This window comes from Macaca nemestrina, chromosome 9 (assembly GCF_043159975.1).
Source record: "Macaca nemestrina isolate mMacNem1 chromosome 9, mMacNem.hap1, whole genome shotgun sequence".
NCBI classification, from domain to species: Eukaryota; Metazoa; Chordata; class Mammalia; order Primates; family Cercopithecidae; genus Macaca; species Macaca nemestrina.
In genome coordinates, this window is record NC_092133.1 from 18707862 (window position 1) to 18724177 (window position 16316).

The 16316-nt window shown below is 35.1% G+C and overlaps 1 protein-coding gene and 1 non-coding gene across 3 annotated transcripts in view; one reads left to right on the top strand and one right to left on the bottom strand.

The window, feature by feature from the left end:
• Positions 1–1596: 1596 nt before the first annotated feature.
• Positions 1597–16316, bottom strand: part of LOC105467998 (TruB pseudouridine synthase family member 1) — a 37933-nt gene continuing 23213 nt past the window's right edge. For both annotated transcript variants that reach the window (XM_071069069.1, XM_071069068.1), the window contains 4 exons: positions 7307–7379; positions 5458–5597; positions 3372–3428; positions 1597–2645 (listed from right to left, as the gene is read on the bottom strand). In XM_071069069.1, coding sequence (XP_070925170.1) covers positions 2386–2645; positions 3372–3428; positions 5458–5597; positions 7307–7379 — 530 coding nt within the window. In that variant the 3' untranslated portion in view covers positions 1597–2385. The remainder of the gene's footprint in view (positions 2646–3371; positions 3429–5457; positions 5598–7306; positions 7380–16316) is intronic.
• On the top strand, positions 8182–8289 carry LOC112424341 (U6 spliceosomal RNA). The gene has a single exon (XR_003015084.1). It is a non-coding gene; the product is annotated as a U6 spliceosomal RNA (small nuclear RNA).

Genomic DNA, 16316 nt, shown 5'->3' on the forward strand with positions numbered 1-16316 from the left:
CAAATTTAAAACTACTTAAGTATTCAGCAATAGATAAATAAGAGTATGAAGTAATATAATTAAAATAATCATTATCACAACTAAATACATATAGATAATATCAAATGAAAAAGTCAATTTAAAAGTGTAGGTGCCTTAAGACTATGTGAACAACAAAAAGGAAAACAGTAATATAAAAATTTAAATTCTAAAGTTACTACATTAAGATGGTAGAGATAACAGTAATTTTCCCATTGGCAAAATTTCCTTCAGTTTTAAATATAAAAGAAAAAGGGTGACTATCATTTTTTAAAAATTGTCAACAATCTCTACTCCCTCTATTAGTAAACTCTATGTGTCAATTTTTAAGTTGAAAAATACAGCAGAAATACCTCCGATGTGTTCTAAAACCTAAGTATTTTTCTATTTGGACTTTAACTTGCAATGGAAGAGGACATACTGTAACCTGTACCATTCCAACAGGCAGGCGCAGCCACTGCCACCTTTGGTTAACACACACTGTGGGGCACCGGATATGAACAGTTTTAAAACTGCACATTTTCATTTTATGACATTGTGTGTTTGGTATGTCATGTTAATGCATCATGGTATTAACATTCTTTTTCCTTACAATTTTGTCTTATACTAAGAATTGTTTTAATGTTTTCATTTAAAATATGTTGCCAATATGCTGAAAATGCTGTACTGATGCATATATAATATTTTACATTGAGTTTAAATTGGGTTAAGCACAAATAAAACTACTTTAGTTTACATATTTTAAATTTCAGAGTTAGAGATGACAAAGTAGAAAAACACCTTTAAAAAGAAAGACAAAGCATAAACATCTAAAAACTTGTATTTTATGAAATTTCTCATGAGTCTTCCTTTTGAAACCGTATTTGAGTAAAGGAAGAGGGATTTAATGTTTCCACAGACTGGCTGCATAATATATTGCTTTCCCACAACAAAAATATGAAGCACTCATTATATATGAAGTTTACTATTATAATATGGCTGCATTTAAAAAATTATGGTAAAGAGGGATAGGGAACTTTCAGAAAGCTATCTGAATGAAAATGTTTGAGAAGAACTGTTTTTAAATATTTAGAGCAGAAGAGATTAGCTGGAAATGCAGGGCAGCCATCTCAGCATCTATTTATATCTCTGGAAAGAGCAAACAAAAGAAACAATGTCATCGGGATAACGCCCTAAAGAGAGATTTAAATAAATACTAAAGAATATAGAGAGATTTAAATAAATACTAAAGAATAAAGTTTTTAGTTGAAGACACATTCTTTACATTTTAAAAATGATGTTACTTAATAACTTGGTACAAAGTGCTTAACCACGTTGAAATTACCATGAACATATCTCATAGCTGCCAAAATACAAAACTATAGGAGCTGTCTTCTGCTCTAACGGTAGGAAGGTGACTTCAATTATTAGTCTTCTACTTACATCCTGTTAGTAGTAGCAGTAATAATTTGGTTCATTTACAAATATTATCAAAGTTTATTCATTTCCAAGATCTAAACTAACACAGGTATTACTAGATGATGGCCATTTTATCAAAGAAATGTTTTTAATAATAAACTCTCCAAAACACAAGAAAGAGATCAATAATGGCCACTTTAAACAACTTAAAGAATTTCATTAAAATGAAGCCACCAGGAAGCCTAAATAAAGTAAAAATAACACTAAATTATGTTCATTTTTGTGAAACTAAAGAAACATGGAGCTCACACATTTTTTCTTTGATTAGAAACTTATTCAACTTTTTCACAAGACACAAGACAGATCAAATTCAGAAAGTTAATTTTTCTGAATCTAATCATATTCATATTTTCACAATACAAAAAATCCTAAAAGAACATTCCACAGCCGGGCGCGGTGGCTCACGCCTGTAATCCCTGCACTTTGGGAGGCCGAGGCGGGCGGATCACGAGGTCAGGAGATTGAGACCATCCTGGCTAACACGGTGAAACCCCGTCTCTACTAAAAATGCAAAAAATTAGCCGGGCGAGGCGGCGGGCGCCTGTAGTCCCAGCTACTCGGGAGGCTGAGGCAGGAGAATGGCGTGAACCCGGGAGGCGGAGCTTGCAGTGAGCCGAGATCGCGCCATTGCACTCCAGCCTGGGCGACTAAGCGAGACTCTGTCTCAAAAAAAAAAAAAAAAAAAAGCACATTCCACAACACAGCAAACAACTGAGCAACTGCAAGGCCATTTATAATGCATAGCAAATAAATTATATGCTATTGAAACTGTAAATGATGGACGTTTTTCTTCATGCAAAAAAAGAAAAGTTAGAAATATTGTTTGTCTTTTGAATGTAGCTTGTCATTCTGCATCTGCACACAGGATTCAAATGTCAACTAGAAAATGATGATATTCCCAGGTCAATCTCAACACGTCTTAATTACATCATCTTCTCCCTTTGGCTCATTTAGAGTTATATATTCACAGCTCAAAACCTGTTCATTAGACTTCTCAGGTTTTGATTTTTTAAGTGCCAGCTCTGCTGGGAAAAGAGATGAGCAATGCTCAAGAGACTGTGCAATGTCATCAATTGTCCATTTGTCTTCAGGAAGGGCATGTTCTTCTAGCGTAAATGGTCCCTGTTTGGTTCGGGTCAGCTCTAGCACATTGGCACAGGAAGACAGTTCTATGGCAACAAAAGGTGGAGAAAAAATCCAGAAGATAATTGATTCAGTATTTCATAGTCTATAATTGTTCAAATGACCGTACTCAATTCAAATCTCTCAAAATCACCTAAAAGCACGAGTATAATAATCTAAGAACCAAGAGCCCTGAGATAAAGAAATGATTAAGTAGCAAAATAATACTTAATAATCCACCTTATAAGCTGCTTTAAAATCAACAAAGAACTTGCACATGTTTCTGTTATTTAATTCATGCAGCAGCCCCATGAAGATTACCCTCACTTCACAGATGAGATCGTATGACCTGTCCAGTGCAACAGCTGCCAGTAAATGGCACAGCCAGAACCGAAACCTTCTGGCTGTTTATAAAGACTGCGGCTTCCAGTTCAAAACAATTTGAAAATAACTTTTAGAAGGTTAAATCTTTTTTTTTCCCTATCCCTAGTTTGAGTTAAAATCTTTTGTACTTGAAAAGATGTTGGCCCTAAGTTCATTATTCCTGTCTTCATTTTCTGTTCTCTGTTTCTCTTCTTTCCCACTACAAGCATTTCACTGCAGCTGCTGAGGCTGATAATTGCAAGCCAGAAACCTACAATGCTTTTAAAGCTGAAGGCAGCAAGAGTTCAGTTCCTAAGGCCAGTATTCAGAAATAAGAAAAAATTCCCTCTTCCCATTGAAAAGGAGTATTGCTCTCTAAATGATAATTCATAATTCATTTTTATGCTTACCTTTTCCAATGTCACTGACCAAGCTTCTGATATAAAAACCTCCTCCACATTCAACATCTGGAATGTTAACAGTGACATAGTAAATTGCTAACCTCCTATGAAATCCACTTTACATAGAAATGATGCCCGTAAACAAATGTAAAAATGCACTATGCAAACAATTGAGTGATAAAATATTTATGCACTAAAACATAAATTATTCATCCAGTAGCATATGTGTTTGTGAGATTGAAAAGTCAGAGTGTGGAGAAAGCAAACAGCAGAAACTCATGAACACATTTTAAATTAACTGGCAAGTCATACCACTTTAATACTTCAGCCTTGTTCATTTAATAGGTTTTAAATAGTTAGAAATCTCAGCTTTGCTATCATGAGCTGTAGATTTTTAAAAATATTTTCAGATTTGCATGCCTTGTTCATTTAATAGGTTGTAAACGGTTAGAAATGGTAGCTTTGCCATCATGAGCTGTAGATTTTTAAAATATTTTCTGATTTGTACATTCAAAAAAAATACAACCAACCAACCAACCAAAAACCCCTTTTCACAGTGACAAGAATTATGTTTGGGGTACTGCACTACACATGAAGAACTCAGTTTATTTAAATGTTCTCTTGGAAATACTCCTGAAGAAATCATAAAACAACTTAAAATTATACAATGTCCCAGAACTGAATGTAAATCTAAATATCTTCTTAACACAAGTTTATTGGTTAAGAACAGGGCTCTCCGTTATTTTTATTCATCAGCAAGACTTCCTGAAAAGAGCTGCCACATTTCCACACAAAATGACTACATTCTAGCTGCTTCAAGTCTTACTGGTACAAATAAAGTCATTTGGGAGAATTAATCAAAACTCACCACCTGGGGATTTTAATCACCCCCCGCTTTCTTCAGTCAGCTCATGGTTGGGGGCCACTGCTGAGATTAAAAGTGGGCACTGGGATGAAATGCAGGTGTGCTAGCATTCTTGCATGATATTTGGCTTGAGTGAAAAGATAGCTCTTTTGGCCTGTTACGCTCTCCCTAGTCAATAAAGTATTTCTGACTTAAATGCAATCTGAAAAACCTGAGTTTTTCTTGCTTTCATAGAGAATATCTACTCTGCCAAACCAGCTGCTTCATTTTCATGGAATGGAGCACAACCTTTTTAAGCGTGTTTTTTTCATTATCTGTCAAATATTTTAGAAGCAGGAACTTGAAGAGACAAAGTGACTTTTTTTTCTAATGATACAAAACCATATCCTGCAGAAACATAACACAGATAAAACAATAGTGCCCATCAAAAAAAGCAATACAGTTTAGATTAAAAGATTTGGGGACATTATTTTTAAAAGGAATCCTATTCAATCCACTGTGAAATTAAGGGTAGGCCCAATTTAAAGGAGTCTGAGGATTAAGAACTACAGCTTTGGATTCTTCACAGATCTTACATGTTAACAACTTTCTGCAGCCAGATCATAAAATTTCCAAACAACAGAAATGAACTTTTTAGTGTTTACATTTATTTCAAATATGTATTAGAAATTAAAATTCATAACTTGAATTTAAAATGTGACTATGTATTCAAGAATACATTTCTGACTTACCCGTTTTTTCCATATTTGCAGGATCTTTAATAAGTTATAGGTGGTGAAGAAGGGGGTGAGGGGTTTCTTGTCCAAAAACTAAAAATGCTTTGTTTTCAATGGAAAACTAATGTCAATTCTAAAACTGAATGTATGGGGTACTAGCCAAGGAAAAGCATCCAAAAGATAATAAAAACTAAAATTTAAAAAGTATATACTCCTTACCTACTCTTCTCTATAGAGATCTAAAGTATGTTACTTTCAACTTTCTAGTAAGATAACATAGTACAATACATGAAACAGTCAGCCTAGTTAGAAAGGCATTTCTCAACTTCCATATAGCTACAGGTGTCTCATTAAATGTGTTACCAAAAAAGTATGAAGAAATCCTAACTTTCCTTAAATTCAAATTTTAAAAAATCTCCAACATCCTACAGATCTATTAAAATGACACAAAAGTAGCCAAATACAAATCAAAAGTACATGTAAATACAAATGATTTCTAATTTCTCCATCTTACCTAATGTGAAAAATGGTGGCTGGAATTTTTGAAGGGAGATACTGTACACAGTCACTGGCCTGGCAGGTTTTGCTTCTACAACTTCACCTCTCTTCATCAAAGTCGAAAGTCTCTGTCCATCTTTCTTTAATGCAGAATAGCTTGTGAGATGAGAGAAGGAGAAAGGAAATGAAAGGAGAGCAAGAATTGAGAGGGATTTGGAAAGATTGAGAGATTATAATTCCAGATTTGGCATGGAAAGGAAGGATGACTGGCAGTGCTTGACAATGAAAATCCTTCTGAAAAATGAATGAATTTTTAATTCTAACCTACTCCATAATGCTGTCATGGATAGAGTTTCTAAATATTTCTAAGGCTGATATAACCTCATTCTGGCACACAATAAGCAGTGTTACCAATTTTATTCTTTAATCATTTTTCTGGAGATGATCTATTCATGTCTTGTCCTTACAAGTCCTCATTCTGTGTTAAAGGCACAAGGAATTTAGTAGACTCTGGTCATAATACTCTCAGCTATATTTCCTTGAAACAATCTGTACTATAATATTCATTTTTATATAAGTTACCAAAACATTTCTAAGAAGGTAATAAGCAAATAATCTACTTAGCGTACCTTAGCTTTTCATGATGAAATTTTACTAGAAAACAAAATCCTTGCAATAATCATAGAAAATACTAAAACAATCTTACACATAAATATAAATAAGTTTAATTTATTTTAACAATGATCCAAAATTATGTTTATGCAGATCTTGCCAAAATTTTTAAATTTTTATATTTGAGGCAAAAATCATGAAAAAGCATCTCCTCAGAGATATTTCAATGTTCCTTAAAAAAACCCAAGCTTTTAAATACAAAATAAATACTAAAATCTAAAAAAAAGTCAGAAACTTATCCTGACATATCCTTTAACCAATTCAGCCATTTTTTTTAAAAAGGCAATTTGCTTGAAATGGTAATGTGCATGAAAATATGGCTACATGGTATTATGATCTGAATGCCAAACCTCCAAATTTATATGCTGAAATCCTAACCCCCAAGGTGATAATATAAGGAGGTGGAGGCTTCTGGGAGGTAACTAGGTCACAGGGTGCAGCCCTCATGAAAGAAATTAGTATGCTTATAAAGGAGGCTCCAGAGAGCTGCCTTGCCCCTTCTACCATGGGAGGATACGGTAAGAAGGTGCCATCTGGGAAGGCATCTCAGGCCTTCACCAGAAACTGAGCCTACTGCACTGTAATCTTGGACTTCCCACCCTCCAGAACAGTGAGAAATAAATTTCTGTTGTTTATAAGCTACCCAGTTTATGTTATTTTTGTTACTGCAGCCCAAACAAACTAAGACAAGCAGTAAAGCAATCTACTTATATTTTTAGTAAGTTGTAACTCTCATCGGTTTCGCTGGTTGCAGAGAACAGTGAAGCAAAAGATTGTGCCCAATAGGAATGGTCTCAGCACCTGACATGCAGTGCACATTAGGACTCCGACTCACAGCTCTGACTTCCCTTCCAGACTGGACTGGTCCCTCCACAACAGTTCTAGGAAAAGAGACATCTCTGGGCTCTAGAACTGCCCTGATGTCTGTGGATAGAATCAGAAAAGCCAATAAATACTGTAATAGGACAGATGCCAGGTTGTGGCCACACTCAGAAACAAAGGAGACCACATTCCACTCCCTCTTAGAGAGTGTTAAAAGCTCCACATCCTGTCTCACCTTTACTTGAACATTTGGCACATCAGATTTAAAACCTGCCTTGCCATATGCTAAGAGGAAACTCGTGTATTTTAACTAGAGTCATGTTACCCATTGAAAAAGAAAACATTTTTCCAAATTTACTAATTGAACTTACAGGGGGGGAACTTGCATTATATTCCCAGTAAATTTCTGTAGAATGCCTTCAATATCTTCTTGTGTTATTTTATCTGCCAAAAATCAACAAAAAAGACACTAAAACAACCACAGAAGTACATGTACTACATTCATAGCACCAACAGCCCTGAAAATTCATTTACAATTTTTTCCAAAAAAGCATGTATTACGGTGTATGTTTTATAGCCAAAATTCTACCTTGTTAAGAAGAATAAAATATACATTAATGAGATAAAAGAGGGAGAAAGTCTTATATTCTCTATTAAAACAATTTCATTTGTTTCAATTTTTCTCCAATAAAAATAATGCAATCATCTTATATATATACTCAGTTGGTTCTGACTATGGCCTTAAGAAGATCTGAGGAAAATCCCACATTAGCTATAGAAATGATCCTGCAGTAATTAATAATGAAGTGATCAGAATACAAGCAGCAAAATAATCCCTGTAAGTTCTTTTCTAAGTTTCTCTAGGGATCAAATATTGTAAATAACTTAATGTGGTACTTAACATTAACAGGCATTATCCACATTTTAAGTTTTACCTGGTAAGATTTCAAATCTGTTTTATGTTATGGCAGAAATTTTACACACTCACATTCAACTCTGTTGTCAAGTAAAATTGCATTTATCCGTCCCCCCCAACCTCCCCCTTCTCTATTGTTGGAATTTCTCTCGTTTTACATGAACACTCACAGCCAGCCTCAAAAATAAGCCAGTGCAAAAAAAGAACACACGTAAGCAAGGATTTTAGCATGCTTACTAAACAAGCATTTTTTAAACAATGATTTTAGAAAATGTGAATGAAGACATACACATAAAGCTTTTAATATCTTTTACTTAGTCATGTTTTCAGCTTTTGTTTGGTATTGCTTCAAACAAAATGATGCAATATTAAAGCAGAGTTCTAGCATGGCCCCTGAGCAAGGGTGACATGCAAATTAGTGAAGTGTTCCATATTTTACATATTTTATTTTTATTTATCTTTTTTTTTGTTTTTTTTGAGACAGGTCTTAATCTGTTGCCCAGGCTGGAGTGCAGTGGTGTGACTTTGGCTCACTGCAACCTCTGCCTCCTGGGTTCAAGCGATTCTCATGCCTCAGCCTCCCAGGTAGCTGGGATTACAGGCGTGTGCCACCACACATTACTACTTTTTGTATTTTTTAGTAGAGGCTGGGTTTCACCATGTTGGCCAGGCTGGTCTCAAACTCCTGACCTCAGGTGTCAGGTGGTCCTCCTGCCTCAGCCTCCCAAAGTTCTGGGATTACAGGCATGAGCCACTGTACCTGACCGTGTTCCATACTTAAAAAAAGAAAAAAAAAAAAAAAGACAAAAAGTACAGTTCTATAATTTTAAAAACTAAAACCTATGATACATTGAAATTCAGAATTTTCATACTCAAAGATGTCTTCATACATATTTCGTATTTAGTAATAAACTAAATCACAGAAGTATTCTATTATCTGTTTAGTTCACACCCAGTGGTAAGAAATTTCAGTGCTTTTACCATTTTGTAGAAAATTTATCTAAATTTTTTATTCTGGTATATGTGTATTAAATTTGATTTTATTTGAACAATATTAAATAAAAACGAGTATGCTTTGAATTACTCTTCCAATACCAGAATTAAAAGTCAGCATGGAATACTATGTCCAGATTTTAATATCAACCCAGCAAGACAGTTTTAACCTCAGTATGACCTTGACCCTTAAAAGCTAAACACAAACAAAAGACTAGAATCTACTAGACTCAGACAGACAGAAGAGCTATAAAACTCAAAAGAATTTCTCTAGCACCTAGCAGCTCCAAAAAGGCAGACCTCAGATAGCTGATCTGTTCATACTGTTTCTCAGATATATCTCATGATACAGATGAGGATTTTTCTATGAAAAAATTTTGGTCTATGGCAACATTAAGACATTATTACTAGTGGAACCTTAGTTATACAAATGTAAGATTTCCAGATCTAGAGAGCCAATGCTGTCACCGAGCTGGCACTTGCTGAAGGAAATGCCACTGCTGACAAAATTGCAATAGTTCACAACTTAGCCACATATTTTTTAAAACAAGGCCAAACAACCTTCTACTTCTGCTAAGCTGGTCTCTTTACTGACACTCCTGCAACTGTGTACTCCTTTGTGCTGCTTTGGTGGCCCTCTTTTGCTGATGTCACCACACACATGATGACAAGATGTGTTCTTTCTCATTCTACTTCTGCCACATTGTCTCTTTCTCTGACTGAACATGTCAAGCATCTGTGGTTTGTGCTGTTCACTCTATAATTAATCATACATAATTTTTAACTATTCTCTCTTTCTACATTTATTCTCTCTTCTTTCTACATACTCTATTTCTACACACACACACATCCACACACGTAGGTATTATCTCACCAATGAAATTCTAAGCTTCTCAAAGACAAAGATAATTTTTCTTATATAGCATACACTATTAAAATGGCACTCAGGACATCTGCTGAATTTAATTTGCTGAAGAATAATAGAATCTCAAGGCTGAAGGGCATTTAAAAGTCACCTAGGCCAATCATCCATCTGATGTTTGAATTACTAGGCAGCCTACACAGCAAGTTATCTTATAATAAAATCTAAGCTTGTGGTACATGAGTATGTAGTACAAACTGGCTATATCTAAAACATGATATAAGTCCAATCGAAATAATAATAATTGTTCTTATGACATAAGTACAAAGACTCTACTTCCAAAGTATTTAAAAAGAAACAGAATAAAATGTCCACAGTAAATATATCCAATAACTAGGCAGAATAAATATATTTGGTAAAAGAGGTACAAGTGTTGTAGGTAATTATTTTTTGTTTAGTAAATTAATAAGCCATCAAAGTGACAGCATTCATTTGAAATTAACTTTTTAAAATCATTTTCATAAAATGAATATATACAAGATCATGTTATACATCATTATTTCCTTAAAATTTTACTCTTCCAGTGAACTCACAACATGATAGTTGAGACTTAACTGGACTATAGAGCTAAAACCAATATGATTGAGTTAAAAACCGTATTTGACTATGATAGAGTAACTGTGACTGGATAAATCTTGCCACCATAAACAGCTGTTAAACAGGACAAAATATATTAAGCAACAATTTCTAGACAGACAACAGGCAGCAAGGACCGTAATCCCTGAGGAAAGAGAAACAAAGCAAGTCCCATGATCACTTGCTTTTGTCTGGAGGTGCTTTCTTAACTGTGGGACAGACAGGGGGATAGTCAAAGCACAGGGATCTCACTGAACAGAGATCAGAATCTGAGGAAGTAATGGCAGCTGGAATTTGAGGAAAATACACAGAGGAAGAAATGTCTATGAAGGCCCCCTTGATACTCTGACTAAATTCTAAGCTGTACATAGATATATACAGAGTCTCTACAAAATTAACTAAAGAAGTACTACCAAAGTTCTTACAAGGCTGGGGGATGTTTTAATTTTAACCATCCAGAATGAAGAAACTTTGCTGAATGCACAGGTCATTTGACAGACATCCCAGAAAAGTCATGCTTTAGGAGCAGAGCTAATCTAGACTGGGAAAAAAGTCTACTTTAGAGCCATTCTAATATAAAATCTATACAAAAAACAACTAGAACAAATAAGTGAGTTTAGCAAGGTTGAAAAACACAAGATCAATCTACAAAAATCAATTCCATTTCTATATATTACCAATGAACTACTAGAAACTGAAACTTCAGAATTTGAGGTACTCAGAGATTTCATAAACAAAGGATGTAAAGATCTGATACTGAAAACTACAAAACTATGGCTATAAAAGACCTAAATAAATGAAGAGAGGTATCTTATTTCATGGGTCAGAAGACTCAATATTGTTTAGATGTCAATTCTTCTGAAATTGATCTATAGCTTCAAAACAATCTCAAACTGCCAGCAGGCTTTGAGTGTGTGTGTATAAAAATTGACAAGCTGATTCAAAAATCCATATGGTAATGCAAAGGACCAAGAAAGCAACTTTGAAAAAGAACAAGTTGGAGGGCTAACACTCCTTAATTTAAAGACTTACAAAGCTACAATAATCAAGACAGTGTGGTAGTGGTTTGAAAAATAAATACATCAATGGAATAGAATTAAAAGTCTCGAAATAAAAGTATGCAGATATGGACAACCGTTTTTTGACACAGGTCCAAAGGCAACCACAGAAAGGATAGTCTTTTAAAAAATGGTTACAAAACGATGTACATATGCAAAAAATGACCTTGAATCTATATCTGAAATCATATTCAAAAATTAATTCACAATGGAGAGAGGGGCATAACACTTTTATGATGATAAATATGTTCACTATTTTCATTATAGCTATGATTTTAAAGGTGAACATATATTAATTTTTAAAATTATATATTTTAAATACAGTATTTCTGTATGCCAATTATACTTCTAGAAAGCTGTTTTTAAAAAATAAATAGGGTCTTCAAACTGAATTGCAGTAATGTATTTGGGGTGGTGGGACATCATGGCTGAGCTTGCTCTTGGGTAATTTAGGAAAAGTTATTCGCTCTAAGTTTGATATTCAAAATAAAAGAAAGGTCATAAGGGACTATTATAAAAAACTTTATACCAATATTTTTGAAATTTTAGATGAAATGACAAATTCCTAGGAGAAAAAATTATCTATATTGATATAAGCAATAAAAAATAGTATAACCAATAGCTGGTAGAAAAAAATCCAACCCATAGTTTAAAACCTTCCTAGCAAAGAAAACTAAAGAACAGATGTCACCCTGTAAATTCTACCAAACATTAGAAAAAAACAGCAGAAATTCGCCCTGAGAATAGAAAAAATGAGAACACCACCCAAACTCTTGCATGAGGTCGTCATAACTTTGATATCAAAACCAGTCCAGGACATAAAAAGAAAAATACATGGTAATCTCACTCAAACACAGATGCAAAAATCCCAAACTAAATATTAGCAAAACAAATGCAACGATTTATATAAAGGATAACACATTACAACTAAGTCGGGTTCATTCCAGAAATGTAAAGTTAGTTTAATATGTGAATAAGGAGAAAAATCAAGAGATACAGGAAAAAATATTTGATAAAATTTAATGTCTGCTAATAATTTTAAAAAACTAGAATTCAGCAAATTAGGAATAAAAGGCAACTTCTTTACTTTGATAAGAAAGCTATTAAAAAAACCCTATAGGGCCGGGTGCGGTGGCTCAAGTCTGTGATCCCAGCACTTTGGGAGGCCAAGGTGGGCGGATCACGAGGTCAGGAGATGAGACCATCCTGGCTAACATGGTGAAACCCCATCTCTACTAAAATTACAAAAAATTAGCCAGGCATGGTGGCTGGCACCTGTAGTCCCAGCTATTCAGGAGGCTGAGGCAGGAGAATGGCGTGAACCCGGGAGGCGGAGCTTGCAATGAGCTGAGATTGTGCCACTGCACTCTAGCCTGGGCAAGAGAACAAGACTCCGCCTCAAAAAATAAAAAAAAAAAACAAAAAACCTACAGAAAAAAATATGTAAGAAATAAGGTAGGAAGGACTTGTTCTTCCAGATAGCAAGATAGTCTAAAACTACAGCAATTAATATAGTCTGGTGTACATATAAGTATAAACGAACTTATCAATGTAAAAAAAAATAGATTTTTTTTTTAAACAATAGCCTAAGTGGGTACTTGAGTGTAATGAAGGAGAGAACACAAGAGTACTGGGAAAGTGCTGAAGCAACTGGACATCCATGCAGGAAGAAAAGGTGGACTGCAGAGGGAACATGAAAGGCAAAACAGTAACAGCTTCTAGAACATAGGAAAATATCTTCATGCTTTAAGAGTCAGAAAAGTTTTCTTAAACAGGACACCAAAAGGACCAACCATAAAGGAGAAGGCCTGATAAGCTGGACTAAATTAAAACTAAGAACTTGTGTTTTTCAAAAGATAAGAGAGGAAAAAGGCAAGCCACAAATTAGGAGAAAATATCTGCAACACACATAACCAAAAGAAGAGAACATATCCAGAGTATATAAAGAACCTACACATCCTCGAATGGAAGGTGCTTAATAAAAAACAAAAACTCATACAAATGTATAAGAAAAAGGCAATTCAAAAGGGAAAGAACAAATAAAAAATGGGTAAGAGACCCGAACAGACAGATAATACACAAAAGAAAATGGTTAGTAAGCCAAAACCACTTGATAAGGTGCTGAATCTCATCAATAATCAAAACCACAATGGAATACAACTACACACCCATCAGAACAGCCAAAATTAAAAACACTATTAATAGCTAAGGATGTGGAGCAAGTGGAATGCTTATGCACTGCTAGTGGAAATGCAAAGTGTTCCAAGTACAATCACTTTGGACAACTGTTTGACAATTTCCAGTACAGTTAAATATACACCCATTCTGTAACCCAGGAACACATGCGCACGCACACACACAAACACACACACACAAATATATGACCTATATTCCATTTGGGTATATACCCAAGGGAAATGACGGTAGAAATATGTCTACCAAAAGGCAGGTATAAAATACACACAGCACTTTATTCACAAAGCCCAAACTGGGACAGTATGTGTGTAGTATATTCACACAGTGGCATATTACATAGCAATAAAAAAGTCCAAAATACTCATACATGTACCAACATGGATCTCAAAAATATACTAAGTGGAAGAATTTAGACACAAAAGGACACATAGTGTTTAATTCTATTTATACTAAATTCAAAAACAGGCAAAACTATGCCTTAGTTTTAAAACCATCTCCATAGTGTTGGACGCTAGAATAGTAGTTATCTTTGCAAAAGGAGGACAGGGTAATGACAGATAGGGCACAAGTGTGGTTTCTAGAAATCTTCTATTTCTTGACTAAGGGTGATAGCTAGCTACACAGATATTTGTTTTGTGAAAATTGATAGAGCTGTACCTTTATTTTTTGTTTCATTTTCTTTACTTGTACAACATTTTATAATGAAAAGTTTAAATACAAACAGCTCTGTAAGAATTTTTATACCTAGCTACACACTAGACCAATTATAGCATATACCCTATTAGTTTACATCACAATTTGAAACTAAATTCAACTCTTGAGCTTACTCCAGGATAAGTCTCAGCAGCCAAACCATATACAGTCCAAAAGGAGCCAGTACTGTTAGATACAACATTAGCTACATCCATTTGAGAAGACCTTGGTAACATCTGATCTCAGGACTAAGGGGTGGTGGTGTTTAGAATAAAAGATTAGCATGAGATTCCACTTTTTTTTTCTACCTTTCTTGCCTCATGGGAGGGACAGAAAAAACTACTCCCATTACAGGGACAGTTAGGCCTTCCCAGACGCTTGGTCCACATCTAGCCTGAGAAGCTATGGTCCTAGTGTCCTGAGCTCAGTGGAGAACAGATGAGCACACTGAAGCTGCGTGTCCTCAGAGACACCAGCAATAGTAGCAGACACTTAATACCTAGACGTGGATGAGAAGACAGCAGCAAAAGGCAGGAAGATGCTGTGCCTTTCCCGGCTTAACTGCAACCATCTTTTCTGAGAATGCCTCTGCTGCCTATCTTTTTTTATTCAAACTCTATATGTCATATATGTCATTCTGTATGCTATATACTACACCAAAAATACACTGAGGACCAAAAGAGACATGGTTTCAGCCCCATGGCTGAAATACACCTGCATGACTATCTGGCAGACATCCTGAAGTCTGGCAGTACACTGGACAATTCTTCACTGTGTTCTATGATCCTCTGTGTTACAGGACATCTGGCATCCCTGGTCTCCACCCATTGAAGGCAGCTGGTGTCACCACCCCACCCAGTCATTGTAACAACTAGAAACACAGTTTTTAATTGACCTGTCAAGAACAACTGATGTTGGATAAAGTAACTCAGTATGCAGTCAATGGCAAGTTAATGTTCTTAAGTCATTTTGTCCTATCTAGACAAATACTATTTTTAACTGTTATGTCAGATAGCTGAAGGCTATCTCAGAGGAATAAGAAAATGAGTCTCTGGCTTAGACTCAAATATCAAAGCATGTAACAGGGCCTTTCCCTTTGTTCTCTATCATAACACTCTATTATTCCTAAATAGCACTTTTCACTATTTACAATTATGCTGTATGTTTGAGTGTTGATCAGGAGTTCAAGACCAGCGTGGCCAACAAAGTGAAACCCCGCCTCTACTACAAATACGAAAAATAGGCAGGCATGGTGACACATGCCTGTAGTCCCAGCTACTCAGGAGGCTGAGGCAGAAGAATTACTTGAACCCGGGAAGCAGAGGTTACAGTGAGCCAAGATCATGCCACTGCACTCCAGCCAAAAGACTTTTAGTGTGCTAGTATCTGTGTGTTTATATATGAATGCACCTACTTTATTATAAATTACTTTTATTTCTTACTTATATTCCATTTACAATATCATATTGATTTTTCTAAATGTATAAGTAAATTCAAGTATCTCTGAATTTTATTTCAGGATAGTAAAGAAGGCATTGTAAGATATTGGTCACAGGTCTCTGTATTAGGTCTCAGAAGGTTGAGAATATTGGTCAGAGTTCTCCATTAGACAGTAAGTTCCTTAAGGACACAGGCTAGGTCTTACATTTATCTATCTTTCCCTTGGTACCTGCTATAGCAGCTTCAACAAATAAAAAAGTATTTGTTGATTTACTGTAAGCACACAGAAAAATCACACCAATCAGCAAAATTCTCTGAGCTCTCATTTTCCGGGACTACAAATACTATTCAATAAACTGTAGGAAGCTCTTCCCTTCATAGTCGAAAAACGTTGTTAGTTTCGCTATGATTTACTGCATCACTACAATGAGATGATCTAACAAACTGAGCTTTCTTTAAGGTAAGTAAATAAGGTGACAAATTACCTAACACAGCATAGAGCTTTTTAAAATTCTAAAATGCTTAAGAATAGGAAGAAGGGATATGTTTAAGTATTTTTGTCACCCTGGTCCCCTTCTAGCATCCTC